At 47.6% G+C, this 13,698-nt stretch overlaps 1 protein-coding gene across 18 annotated transcripts in view; it reads right to left on the reverse strand.

Annotated features, from left to right (window-relative positions):
* Nucleotides 1-13,698, reverse strand: part of LOC106606853 (calcium/calmodulin-dependent protein kinase type II subunit gamma) — a 133,836-nt gene that overhangs the window by 54,260 nt on the left and 65,878 nt on the right. For all 18 annotated transcript variants that reach the window (XM_014203345.2, XM_014203338.2, XM_014203277.2 and 15 more), the window contains exons 4-6: nt 8,550-8,604; nt 5,795-5,860; nt 1,780-1,852 (exon numbers count right to left, since the gene is read on the reverse strand). In XM_014203345.2, coding sequence (XP_014058820.1) covers nt 1,780-1,852; nt 5,795-5,860; nt 8,550-8,604 — 194 coding nt within the window. The remainder of the gene's footprint in view (nt 1-1,779; nt 1,853-5,794; nt 5,861-8,549; nt 8,605-13,698) is intronic.

The following is a 13,698-nucleotide window of genomic DNA, read 5'->3' on the forward strand; positions in this document are numbered from 1 at the left end:
AATAATAGTGAAGACATCAAAACTATGAAATAACACATATGGAATCATGTAGTAACCAAAGAACTGTTAAACAAATCCAAATATATTTTATATTTGAGATTCTTCAAAGTAGCCACCCTTTGCCTTGATGACAGCTTTGCACACTCTTGGCATCGAAGAAAGGCATAAATCATTCCATGTCATGTGTGTCGGAAGTGGGTGGGCGTACACGTAGTGTGCCTCTGAGGGTCAGAGAAGGTCAGAGAAGGTGAATGTAAATACCCCTGGGGTGTGACCTTCAATCACTACCTATGGGGGGGCTGTTGGGAGGGAGGGGGGAGAATAGGAGGGCAGGGGAGGGGACAGGGACAGGTGGAGGGGGGCTGTGGTGTGACTGCCGTGTGCAGTGCCGAGTGCCCTCATGGCCCCGGCTTAGTTTGACTGAATCTGCGACGGAAGCGTGACATTTTTGCTAAGTCTCCTCCGTGCGCCTCTGTCTCTCTTCTCTCTCTCTCTCTTGAGCAGGGAGCATAGAAGGAAAGGAGCGAGGGAGACAGAGAGAAAGAGAGAGAGAGGGAGAAAGAGGGAGAGAGACAGAGTTCAAGAAAGACAGGGAGAACAGAGAAAGAGAGATAAAGAGAAAGGACAGAGAAAGAGTGTCGACAGATGGAGGAGAGCGAGAAAGAGAGAGACAAAGAGAGAGAGAGAGGTTACACCCGTCGTGATGAATTAGAGGTGGCATAATAAGTCCCCCTACAGTCTACGCTGGCGCTGGAGCGCTCCAGCGTGACATCACCCCGGTTGCCGTGGCAACCAGGCTGCCACCAGCATCTCTCTCGTCCCCTTCGCTCTTCCCTTGTTTACCTTCAGCCATTTGGCCTCCGGAGATGCCATGCAGGCAGCCAGCCCATTGTGATGGTCTTTGTGTGTCTGTGTGGTGGGGGGGGGGAGGACAGCTCTCAGCTTCTCTCTTATTCCCTGTATGTCTCACTTCTCATCTTAATTAGTAACAATGCATTTGACTTTTATGGAACGCCTCCCAGCCTGCCAGCGGAATGACGGATGGTTCTACTGGTACGTGTACACAGAATAACGGCGGTGATACAAGATGTAGTTGTAGTAGCATTGGTCATAATGCTTTCAGTGCCGTGTTTGTAAGAGCTGTACGGTCAAGAGGCTCACCGTGATATTCAACACATCTTGTTGACTAGAGCATGTAAGCGGTTTGCTCTTGACAAAGCTAAGCATGCCTAAATGGGTCTGTTTTTCACCTTTCCGATCAAAACAAAACAACTGTTTGAAGTGTGTCCTATTGTTAATATTGGAGTGCGGTGGTAAGTATCACCAGGCCAGCCAGCACTGTGTCTATTCATCGTGATGTCACCCTGGCTATAAATAGAAGTCAAATGGTGCTCCGTCTGCTTTCGTCAGAGATGGAGAGACCGAGGGAGAGAGAGAGAGGGTGAGACAGAGAGAGAGAGAGAGAAAGAGAGAGAGAGAGAGCGAGAGAGAGAAAGAAAAAGAGCGAGAGAGACAGGCTGGGGAATGATAATCACCTGAAACACACTGTCTGGCTCAGTGCCTCTACTTTTAATTCCAGTCTGACTAGATGGAAAGGGTCTGTTGTTTTTTTCATCAGCCACTCTCTCTGACGTCCAAAGAATTGTCATTTTTTATTTGCTTACGTGTGTGTGGAATTTTGTGTACTTTTTCATTGGCTTACGTATGCACACGCATGTGTGGTGGCATGATGACGCAGCCCCCCCAGGTGTTGCGTTGCCATGGTGATAGATGACTCACCTTGAGGTCCCTGTGCACAATGTCATGCTGGTGCATGTGGTGGACACTCTCCAGGATCTGATTGATGCACTGGCTGCAGAGAAAGGAGACACAGGACACACACGTCAATGCACAGACACATCACAACCACCACACAATACACAGTACGGGGTAGGAACTAATGGAGGCTACTGGTTTATGGATCAGATGAGGTGCGTTTCCCCTTGTCATTTAAGCACTTTGAGCACTTGCAGGAGCGCGAAATCAATCCAATTCATGACTATTGCTGTTTGTTATTATTAGAAACAGTGAACTAGAACTACAGGCTGAGAGGCAGATAAAGATATTGACTGAGAATGTGGGCCTCCTGAGTGGCGCAGCGGTCTAAGCCACTGTAGCAGCGGTCTAAGGCACTGCATCGCAGTGCTAGAGGCTTCACTACAGACCCGGGTTCGATCCCGGGCTGTATCACACAACCTGCCGTGATCTGGAGTCCCATAGGGCGGTGCACAATTAGCCGAGGGTCTTCCGGGTTAGGGGAGGGTTTGGCCGGGGGGGCTTTACTTGGCTCATCGTGCTCTAGCGACTCCTTGTGGAGGGCCGGACGCCTGCAGGCTGACCTCGGTCGTCAGGTGAACAGCGTTTCCTCCGACACATCGGTGGGGCGGGTGTTAAGAATTGTGATTTGGCGGGTCATGTTTTGGAGGACGCATGACTCGACCTTCGCCTCCTGAGCCCGTTGAGGAGTTGCAGCGATGAGACAAGATAAAAAAATAAAAATGAAAAGAGACACAGAGAGACTGAAAGAGAGCAAATAGGGAGACTGAGAAAGACAGGGAGATGCAGAGAAAGAGAGAGGAAGAGTAACTGTGCAGAGGACTCTGTGTGGAGCCAGAGAAACCTCTCTAGCCTCAGCCCTTTCCCCATACGGAGCTGTTTTCTATTAAACCAAAAGCCTGCAAGACAGTAGATATATTTACCATGTCATCTCAGCGCCAAGCCACATTTTCTACTGTCGACCTCACATCTGTCATATCCTCCCAACAATCTGGCTGGACACACACACGGTTATATTCCATCTAAATGGGCAACATTTAAGTCACACTGAAGTTGGTGCTTTTTGGCCCTACTCTACACATTGCCAGTGCCAATGTAACTTCTCTGCAGTTTTATAAGGTCTGTGGGTAAAACAGACACCTACTAGGCTTAGTGGTGAATAAGGCTATTATCGACTTCAGTATGTTTTAAGAGAATATGTTGAAGTGGGTTTGATAGTACATGGTCTGTTTCCTAGTACAGTTTACTATAGAATACTACAGAACTTACTATAGAATGCTGTAGTAAACTGTAGTATACTGTAGAACACTATACTACACCCTGTAGTATCCCTCGATCATGTGTAGTACTTACTTTAGAATGTAGTATACTGTAGAATACAATAGTGAATACTACAGTATCATCGGAAAAAAACACTGTAGTAAATACTACAAAGTAAATAAAGTTATAGAAAAAAGCAGAAGCGCTGAACTATCCATTCAGTCCGAGTCCTACCTACAAACATTATGGAAAATGTGCTATTTTTGCTAGTTTCCTCAAGGAAAATGCCTCTAAACGGGGTATTCTAGCAGGTGCCAGGCGCGCTGGTTTGTGTCAAGAACTGCACCGCCGCTGGGCTTTTCACGTTCAACAGTTTCCTGTGTGTATCAAGAATGGTCCACCACCCAAAATACATTCAGCCAACTTGACACAACTGTGGGAAACATTGGAGTCAACATGGGGCAGCATCCCTGTGGAACGCCTTCGACACCGTGTAGATTCCACACCCCGACGAATTGAGGCTGTTCTGAGGGCAAAAGGGGGCTGGGAGCAACTCAATATTAGGAAGGTGTTCCTAATGTTTGGTATACACAGTTTTATTTTACTAAATAAATACTACAGAATACTATAGTGTACTACAGAAAATACTACAGTATTCACTGTACCGCAAAAACACTACAATAAATACTATAGTAAAGTCCGCAAAAACACTACAGTGAATAATATAGTATTTATACCATAGTATACTATAGTATTTTTTCATATGTGTTGGTTCAACTTTTCCTTTTACTCCGTCTTTACACACATTGTATTATTTTAACATCAAACAAGCCTTAAAAGCAACAGCCCCTTTCCATCTAGTCAGACTGGATTTCAAAGTGGAGGAAGAACACAAGAGAAAAGGGGATGAATGATAAAAGAAGGAGAGAGAGAGAGAGAAGAGAGATGATATTATGAGAGACAGGGTCCTAGGGGAGCATGGTACTCATGAAATATCCTTTCGTTCAGAGTAATCAGGAGAAAAGCATGTATTGTGGCCAAATTTGGCCAAATCTGTACCCTGCATTCCATTCCATCCCTCTACACAGGCACCAGCACTGCCAATCCCAGTAAAAGTCTTCCTCTCTCTCTCTTTCTCTCTCTCTTTCTCTCTCTCTCTCTCACTCTCTCTCTCCTTCTTTGTCTCAAGGAGGCATGTGTGTACACACACATGCGCGTTTCCACCCATTTTTTCTCCATCACTCTCCGCTCTCCCTCTTATCTCAACAAGAACTCATAGTTTCCCCTCGAAATTCGACGCATTATGGATGAACGTCTATTTTTGACGCATTCATATTCATTCCGTGCGGTTTACAGGGTTACTCCCGCACATTACAGAGTTAAAACAGAAACAACTCAAAGGTTAACACTCTAGGCATTAATTCCGAGTGGTCAAGGCTAGGGCTATGGTTCGGGGAAGGCTCTGTAAACCTGCCGACCTCATACCATCAAGAATCATCAAGTATTCTCACGGCTTGCAAGAGCTTTGTGAACTGCCGCAGCGCAGTGGTCTGAGCAGCGTGCTTCGGCACAGAGCATAACGGGTTTGCGCCCAGTTCTGAGCAATTGTTTTTCCTTTTTCTTTTTTGTGAGCGCGGTGGAAGGCATATATCGACGTTCTCAAGACCTTCTCAAACGTCCAAAATCGAATTCTAGTGATTAGGCTGCTTATCTAGCTTACACGTTTTCTCACTCGACCCCAAATTCTTTATCCTCCCTCCTTGTCTCCTCTCCTCTTTTTCTCTCCCTCCAGTCTCTCTCCCTGTTCATCTCTTTCTCTTTCACCCCCTCTCCTCCCCCTCCTTTCCCTGTACTTGTGAAAAGTCATACTCCCGGAGGCATTTTGCACCCTATCATATTCTCTCGCTTCCCCTTTTGCTTGATTAAATGAGCAGCTCAGGTGGCGTGGGTGAACACGGACCCAGATTCTGTCCTGGAGAGAAACTCTTCCCAGCCAGAACAGAGCCATGCAGGCCTCTGGGCCAGAGCCTCCATATTGTCCACCAACTGTCTGCAGCTTCCTTCCCCCTCTGACAGCCACACTCACCCCTGTCCCACACTGAGTCTCACACTCTCTCCACACAGCCCATGTGCACACAAACACCATGCCAGGACAATACTCAGCCTAGGGAGGAAAAGCATGAGTGTGGAACTGTATAGTTATACACAATGTCAATGAACATTATGTTCCACAGGAGGTTGGTGGCACCTTAATTGGGGAGGACTGGTTCGTGGTAATGGCTGGTGCAGAATGAGTGGAATGGTATCAAATACATGGATTCTATATGTTTGATGCCATTCCATTCGCTCCGTTCCAGCCAGTATTATGAGCCGTCCTCCCCTCAGCAGCCTCCACTGTTATGTTCATATGTGCAAAAGGTCTCCAAAGAAACATGTTATGGTACAGACACAATTGTCCAAGTGAAGCCTAAACAATGTAGGCTGCGGGGCAACAGAGTGTTGTGTGTTCTCAATAGGGATGTAGAATGACAGTGTGCACTGTACTGTATGTGTGTGCGTATAGTAGGAGAGTGTGTTTTAACAATGTGTGTGTGTGTGTGTGTGTGTGTGTGTGTGTGTGTGTGTGTGTGTGTGTGTGTGTGTGTGTGTGTGTGTGTGTGTGTGTGTGTGTGTGTGTGTGTGTGTGTGTGTGTGTGTGTGTGTGTGTGTGTGTTTCCACCTGGCATCAGCCTCACTGTAATACTCTCTGGCAACAATGTCTTCAAACAGCTCTCCACCGGTGACACTGGAAGGAGAGAAACAACAGTCAACACATGGACACCAGTCTGGAACCATGATGGTATGATGGCACACACCCAGTCTACCAGAGACACTGGGGAACACTGCCCAGAGAGAGCATGTTCCACTGGACAAACAAAACACATGCACACACACAAGCACAAACAAACACACACACAAAAGCATGGTTTATGCAAAAGACAATTTAGTGTAAGACAATTAAGAAAGTGTTTTGGTTGAGGAAGAATGTTACCAACACTTGGGGCTAGGGTGTTAACCATAGACGTGTCTCCTCTCCTGAATGCCATGTAGTTACACAGTGCTATATGAGTGGTGACATGTCAGCCTGTCCTCTCCACAATAAGAACAGTCACACTAGACCAGGGATGTCTAACTAATTTTGCCCCGGGGGCCGCATTCGGTCTTCAACGAGGTCCGGAGGGCCACACTGAAAATTTGATATACTTCCTCGCTATCAAAATGTGAAAAAAATGATCCTCTGTCCATCCTTTTTCAATTTTCTATTCTCCCTGACTGTACAGTGCCATCAGAAAGTATTCAGACCCCTTGACTTTTTCCACATTTTGTTAGGTTACAGCCTGATTTTTCTCATCAATCTACACACAATACGCCATAATGACAAAGCAAAAAACGTTTTTTGACATTTTTGCAAATGTATTAAAAATGTAAAACTGAAATATCACATTTACATAAGTTGTAAGGACCGACGCTGGGAGACGAGAAGATAGTACAGGGAGTGAACATTTAATGGATAATAGACAAGAAACAAACAAGGATAGCGTCTGGACAGGGGAAAATGTAACGACATCAATGCTGACACGGGAACAAACTGAGGAGCAGACAGATATAGAGGGGCAATCAACAAAGTAAGGGAGTCCAGGTGAGTCCAATATTGCGCAGATCCACGTAATGGTGACAGGTGTGCATAATGAAGGGAAGTCTGGCGCCCTCACGCAGCAATTACAGCCTCGAGTCTTCTTGGGTATGACGCTACAAGCTGGGCACACCTGTATTAGGGGAGTTTCTCCCATTCTTCTCTGCAGATCCTCTCAAGCTCTGTCAGGTTGGATGGGGAGAGTTTCTGCACAGTTATTTTCATGTCACTCCAGAGATATTCGATCGGGTACAAGTCCAGGCTCGGGTTGGGCCACTCAAGGACATTCAGAGACTTGTCCCGAAGCCACTTCTGCGTTGTCTTGGCTGTGTGCTTAGGGATATTGTCCGGTTGGAAGGTTAATGTTCGCCCCAGTCTGAGGTCCTGAGCAGGTTTTCATCAAGGATCTCTCTGTACTTTGCTCCGTTCATCTTTCCCTCGATTCTAACTAGTCTCCCAGTCCCTGCCACTGAAAAAACATCCCCACAGCATGATGCTGTCACCACCATGCTTCACTGTAGGGATGGTGTCAGGTTTCTTCCAGATGTGAAGTTTAGCATTCAGGCCAAAGAGTTCAATCTTGGTTTCATCAGATCAGAGAATCTTGTTTCTCATGGTCTGAGAGTCCTTTAGGTGCCTTTTGGCAAACTCCAAGTGGGCTGTCATGTGCCTTTTACTGAGGAGTGTGTTCGGTCTGGCCACTCTACCATAAAGGCCTGATTGCTGGAGTGCGGCTGAGATGGTTATCCTTCTGGAAGGTTCTACCTTCGCCACAGATGGAACTCGGGAGCTCTGTCAGAGTGACCATTGGGTTCTTGGTCACCTCCCTGACCAAGGCCCTTCTCCCCTGATTGCTCAGTTTGGCCGGGCGCCCAGAACTAGGAAGAGTTTTGGTGGTTCCAAACTTCTACCATTTAAGAATGATGTAGGCCACTGTGTTCTTGGGGACCTTCAATGCTGCAGAAATGTTTTGATACCTTACCCTAGATCTGTGCCTCGACACAATCCTGTCTCAGATCTCTACGGAAAATTCCTTCAACCTCATGGCTTGGTTTTTGCTCTGACATGCACTGTCAACTGTGGGACCTTATATAGACAGGTGTGTGCCTTTCCAAATCATGTCCAATCAATTGAATTTACCACAGGTGGACTCCAATCAAGTTGTAGAAACATCTCAAGGATGATCAATGGAAACAGGATGCACCTGAGCTCAACTTTCGAGTCTCATAGCAAAGGGTCTGAAAACTTAAGGAAATAAGGTATTTCTGTTTTCTTTTATTAACTGTTTTCGCTTCGTCATTATGGGGTATTGTGTGTAGACATATTTAATCAATTTTAGAATAAGGCTGTAACATAACAAAATGTGGGAAAAGGGAAGGGGTCTGAATACTTTCTGATTGCACTGTATATATATATATATATATTATACTTAAACCACTCGCAGGCTGGATTGGATCCTCCGGGCTGTTTGTTTGACACCCCTGCGCTAGACTGTGCTCTACAAAGGGCTCTCAGTCTACACCACTTGACCTGCTGATAACTGTGATAGTGTGTATGGTTATCAATTACTGAAACTAAACAAAGAGGCATTTCTTATGGCTTTGAGTATTGGATGTATTAATGATAATAATATGGTAATTTAGCAGACTTATAATTATTACATATAGCCATTCCATGTGGCCTCTGCAGCAATCAAAGCATGTTATTGTCTGGTGTTATAAGCACCTTTAAGTATGAGAGTTGAGAGAGTATACTGGCCAGAGAGAGCAGCGGACTGGCTGACAGGTTTCAGTATACTCACAGGTCAAAGACGAGGTAATGGAAGCCTTCCTCTGAGATACTTTCGTGTAGTCGTACTGTGGGACAGACAGACAGACAAACAGCCAGACAGACAGAGAAATAGAGCGAGAGTTAAAGAACAGTCAACAGACACACACACACACACACACACACACACACACACACACACACACACACACACACACACACACACACACACACACACACACACACACACACACACACACACCTCTTATCCCCTTATCTCTCGCCTCACCAATTCCTCCTCTGCTTCCCCCGAGCCCCAGGGATGCACTTAGGGCAGTGAGAGCTCGTTTGTGTCACGTTGTGACATGCAGTTCGTGGAAAGCGAGATGTGAGATTCGCGTGGACACACACACACTTGCTCAATCACCTGTAGCCTCTGGCTGTGGAAGTGAAGCTCCTTCTAGGTAGGAGCTTAAGCTGTTTCATTCAGGTGACATCAGCAGGTGTCCGTGGGTTCATTCATTAGTGAGTATTATTGCACTGCCACTTAAGTCCTGTTGCATGTCTGTTCACGGTCTCCAGTGGCCAGTATAATACACAGTATGTGTTGGCATAAGAGATGTAGTTTGAATGTACTGTGTGTGTGTGATTGCATGGGAGTGTATATTCATGTGTGTAACACCTCACAGTGATGTATGGAGCAATGAGCTCAGAACATCCAGTTGCTTCAGCCATCATACACACACCCCATCCCAACAACACACGCACCCCATCCCAATAACACACGCACCCCTGCTAAATTATTTTGTTAATTTAGCAGAAAAGACACTCTTATTTCCCGAGCCCTTATCACAGTCAAGACACACCTATTTTATAGTAAAAAACATGATATCATCTACAGGGGTGAAAGTAGATTTAATTTCTTCCCAGTACGGGACCTCCTAAGTGTGCGCGCACGTGCATCAAAAACATTTATGGCCCTAACAGCCCGGCCCTGGACATTCTGCCGCCGCTAAACTAGAATAGTGTACAGCAGGAGTCAGAAATTATAACGTATATACAGTTGAAGTCGGAAGTTTACATACACCTAAGCCAAATACATTTAAACTCAGGTTTTCACAATTCCTGACATTTAATCCTAGTAAAAATGTCCTATCTTAGGTCAGTTAGGATCAACACTTTATTTTAAGAACGTGAAATGTCAGAATAATAGTAGAGAGAATGATTTATTTCAGCTTTTATTTCCTTCATCACATTCCCAGTGGGTCAGAAGTTTACATACAGTCAATTAGTATTTGGTAGCATTGCCTTTAAATTGTTTAACTTGGGTCAGACATTTCGGGTAGCATTCCACAAGCTTCCCACAACAAGCTGGGTGAATTTTGTCCCATTCCTCCTGACAGAGCTGGTGTAACTGAGTCAGGTTTGTAGGCCTCCTTGCTCGCACACACTTTTTCAGTTCTGCCCACAAATTTTCTATAGGATCGAGGTCAGGGCTTTGTGATGGCCACTCCAATACCTTGACTTTGTTGTCCTTAAGCCATTTTGCCACAACTTTGGAAGTATGCTTGGGGTCATTGTCCATTTGGAAGACCCATTTGCGACCAAGCTATAACTTCCTAACTGATGTCTTGAGATGTTGCTTCAATATATCCATAAAATTTTCCTACCTCATGAAGCCATCTATTTCGTGAAGTGCACCAGTCCCTCATGCAGCAAAGCACCCCCACAACATGATGCTGCCACCCCCGTGATTCACGGTTGGGATGGTGTTCTTTGGCTTGCAAGCCTCCCCCTTTTTCCTCCAAACATAACGATGGTCATTATGGCAAAACAGATCTATTTTTGTTTCATCAGACCAGAGGACATTTCTCCAAAAAGTACGATCTTCGTCCCCATGTGGAGTTGCAAACCGTAGCCTGGCTTTTTTATGGCGGTTTTGGAGCAGTGGCTTCTTCCTTGCTGAGCGGCCTTTCAGGTTATGTCAATATAGGACTCGTTTTTACTGTGGAGACAGATACTTTTGTACCTGTTTCCTTCAACATCTTCACAAGGTCGTTTGCTGTTGTTCTGGGATTGATTTGCACTTTTCGCACCAAAGTACGTTATTCTCTAGGAGACAGAATGTGTCTCCTTCCTGAGCAGTATGACGGGTGCGTGGACCCATGGTGTTTATACCTGTGTACTATTGTTTGTACAGATGAACGTGGTACCTTCAGGCGTTTGGAAATTGCTCCCAAGGATGAACCAGACTTGTGGAGGTCTACAATGGTTTTTCTGAGGTCTTGGCTGATTTCTTTTGATTTTCCCATGATGTCAAGCGAAGAGGCACTGAGTTTGAAGGTAGGCCTTGAAATACATCCACAGGTACACCTACAATTGACTCAAATGATGTCAATTAGCCAATCAGAAGCTTCTAAAGCCATGACATAATTTTCTAGAATGTTCCAAGCTGTTTAAAGGCACAGTCAACTTAGTGTTTGTAAACTTCTGACCCACTGGAATTGTGATACAGTGAATTATAAGTGAAATATTCTGTCTGTAAACAATTGTTGGAAAAATTACTTGTGTCATGCACAAAGTAGATGTACTAACCGACTTGCCAAAACTATAGTTTGTTAACAAGAAATATGTGAAGTGGTTGAAAAACGAGTTTTAATGACTCCAACCTAAGTATATGTAAACTTCCGACTTCAACTGTATGCTGGGAGTCAGGAAGCAGATGCAGAAGGTGAGTTTAATCATAAGAAAAAGGCAGATAAGCAAAGCAGGAGAAGCATCCTGAATGTGACAAAACCAACACTGTCCGATGACTGAGGCTACTGAGGGCCAAAGAAAGGGAGAGTAATCAAGGTGATGGAGAATGATGGTTGCCAGACCGGTGGTTAGTAGACCGGCAATGTTGATGGCAGGAGCGGGAATTAGGAGTGGCAGTAATAGGTTTGCCAATTTTTTTCTCAGCTAATAGTAAGCAGAACAGAACATAATAGCAGCCCAATTTATAGGCCTATGCTACAAATTAAACACAATTTTTAACACATCTGGTTAGTTGTAACGCCCTGGCCATAGAGAGGGCTTTTTGTTCTGTATTTTGGTTAGGCCAGGGTGTTACATTGGGTGGGCGTTCTATGTTCATTTTTCTATGTTTTTGTATTTCTTTGTTTTGGGCCGTGTGTGGCTCTCAATCAGGCACAGCTGTAGTTTGTTGTTGCTGATTGGGAGTCACACATAAGGAGTCTGTTTTTCCTTTGGGTTTTGTGGGGGATTGTTTCTGTTTCGTGTTTGCACCTGACAGTACTGTTTGGCTGTCGGTTTTCTTGTTTTTGTATAGTGTTCACGTTGTTTAATAAATTCCTGAAGATGAACACTAACTCCGCTGCACCTTGGTCTACTCTCTCTTCAGACAGCTGTTACAGAATCCCCCACCAAAAACGGACCAAGCAGCGGAGGAAGGAGAAGCACCAGGAGAGGGGAGATATGGACTCGTGGACATGGGAGGAGATATTGGACGGTAAAGGACCATGGGCTCAAGCTGGGGAGTATCACCGCCTGCAGTGGGAGATCGAGGCTGCGAGAGCGGAGAGGCGCTGGTATGAGGCAAGGGAGCGTGCAGGCACGAGAGGCAGCCCCAAAAAATTTTGGGGGGGCACACGGGGAGTGTGGCGGAACCAGGAAGGAATTCTGGGCCAACTCCCCGTGCTTACACCAGGCAGCGTGGTACTGGTAAGGCACCGTGTTATGCTGTGAAGCGCGCGGTGTCTCCAGTGCGCGTGCATAGCCCGGTGCGCTATAGGCCAGCCCCCCGCAAGTGCCATGCGAGTGCAGGCATCGAGCCAGGACGGATTGTGCCAGCTCAGCGCGTCTGGTCTCCAGTGCGCCTTTTCGGTCCAGGTTATCCTGCACCGGCTCTGCGCACTGTGTCTCCAGGGCGCTGGGAGGGTCCAGTTCACCCAATGCCTGCGCTCCGCCCGTGCCAGGCCAAAGTGGGCATTCAGCCTGGAGTGTGGGTAAATGGCCTAAGTACCAGAACTCCAGTTCTCCCCCACAGCCCGGTTTATCCTGTGCCTCCTCCTCGGACCAGGCCTCCAGTGGGTCTCCCCATCCTGGTCAGTCCTGTGCCTCCTCCACGGACCAGGCCTCCAGTGGGTCTCCCCAGCCTGGTGAGTCCAGTGCCTGCGCCCAGAGCCAGGCCTCCGTCATGTCTTCCCAGCCTGGTGAATCCTGGGCCAGAGCCGCCCGCCAGTCTGGAGCCGCCAGAGCCGCCCGCCAGGCCAGAGCCGCCAGAGCCGCCCGCCAGTCCGGAGCCGCCCGCCAGTCCGGAGCCGCCCGCCAGTCCGGAGCCGCCAGAGCCGCCCGCCTGTCCGGAGCCGCCAGAGCCGCCCGCCAGCCTGGTGAGTCCTGTGCCTGCGCCCAGGGCCAGGCCTCCTTCATGTCCCCCCAGCCTGGTGAGTCCTGTGCCTGCGCCCAGGGCCAGGCCTCCTTCATGTCTCCCCAGCCTGGTGAATCCTGGGCCAGAGCCGCCAGAGCCGCCCGCCAGCCCGGTGCCGCCAGGGCCGCCCGCCAGCCCGGAGCCGCTGGAGCCGCCAGGGACGCCCGCCAGCCGAGCGCAGCCAGGGACGCCTGCCAGCCGGGCACAGCCAGGGTCCCCCGCCAGCCGGGCGCAGCCAGGGTCGCCCTCCAGCCGGGCGCAGCAAGAATCGCCCGCCAGACGGGCGCAGTCAGGTTCGCCCACCAGTCCTCTGACGCGGCCAGGGGCGCCACCTAAGTAGGCGACGCCGAGGGTGGAGCGGAGGCCACGTCCCGCACCTGAGCTGCCGCCGTAAGAAGGCCCACCCGGACCCTCCCCTTCAGAGTGAGGTTTTGCGGCCAGAGTCCGCACCTTTGGGGGGGGGGTACTGTAACGCCCTGGCCATAGAGAGGGGTTTTTGTTCTTTATTTTGGTTAGGCCAGGGTGTTACATTGGGTGGGCGTTCTATGTTCATTTTTCTATGTTTTTGTATTTCTTTGTTTTGGGCCGTGTGTGGCTCCCAATCAGGCACAGCTGTAGTTTGTTGTTGCTGATTGGGAGTCACACATAAGGAGCCTGTTTTTCTTTTGGGTTTTGTGGGGGATTGTTTCTGTTTCGTGTTTGCACCTGACAGTACTGTTTGGCTGTCGGTTTTCTTGTTTTTGTATAGTCTTCA

The sequence above is a fragment of the Salmo salar genome, chromosome ssa01 (assembly GCF_905237065.1).
Source record: "Salmo salar chromosome ssa01, Ssal_v3.1, whole genome shotgun sequence".
NCBI classification, from domain to species: Eukaryota; Metazoa; Chordata; class Actinopteri; order Salmoniformes; family Salmonidae; genus Salmo; species Salmo salar.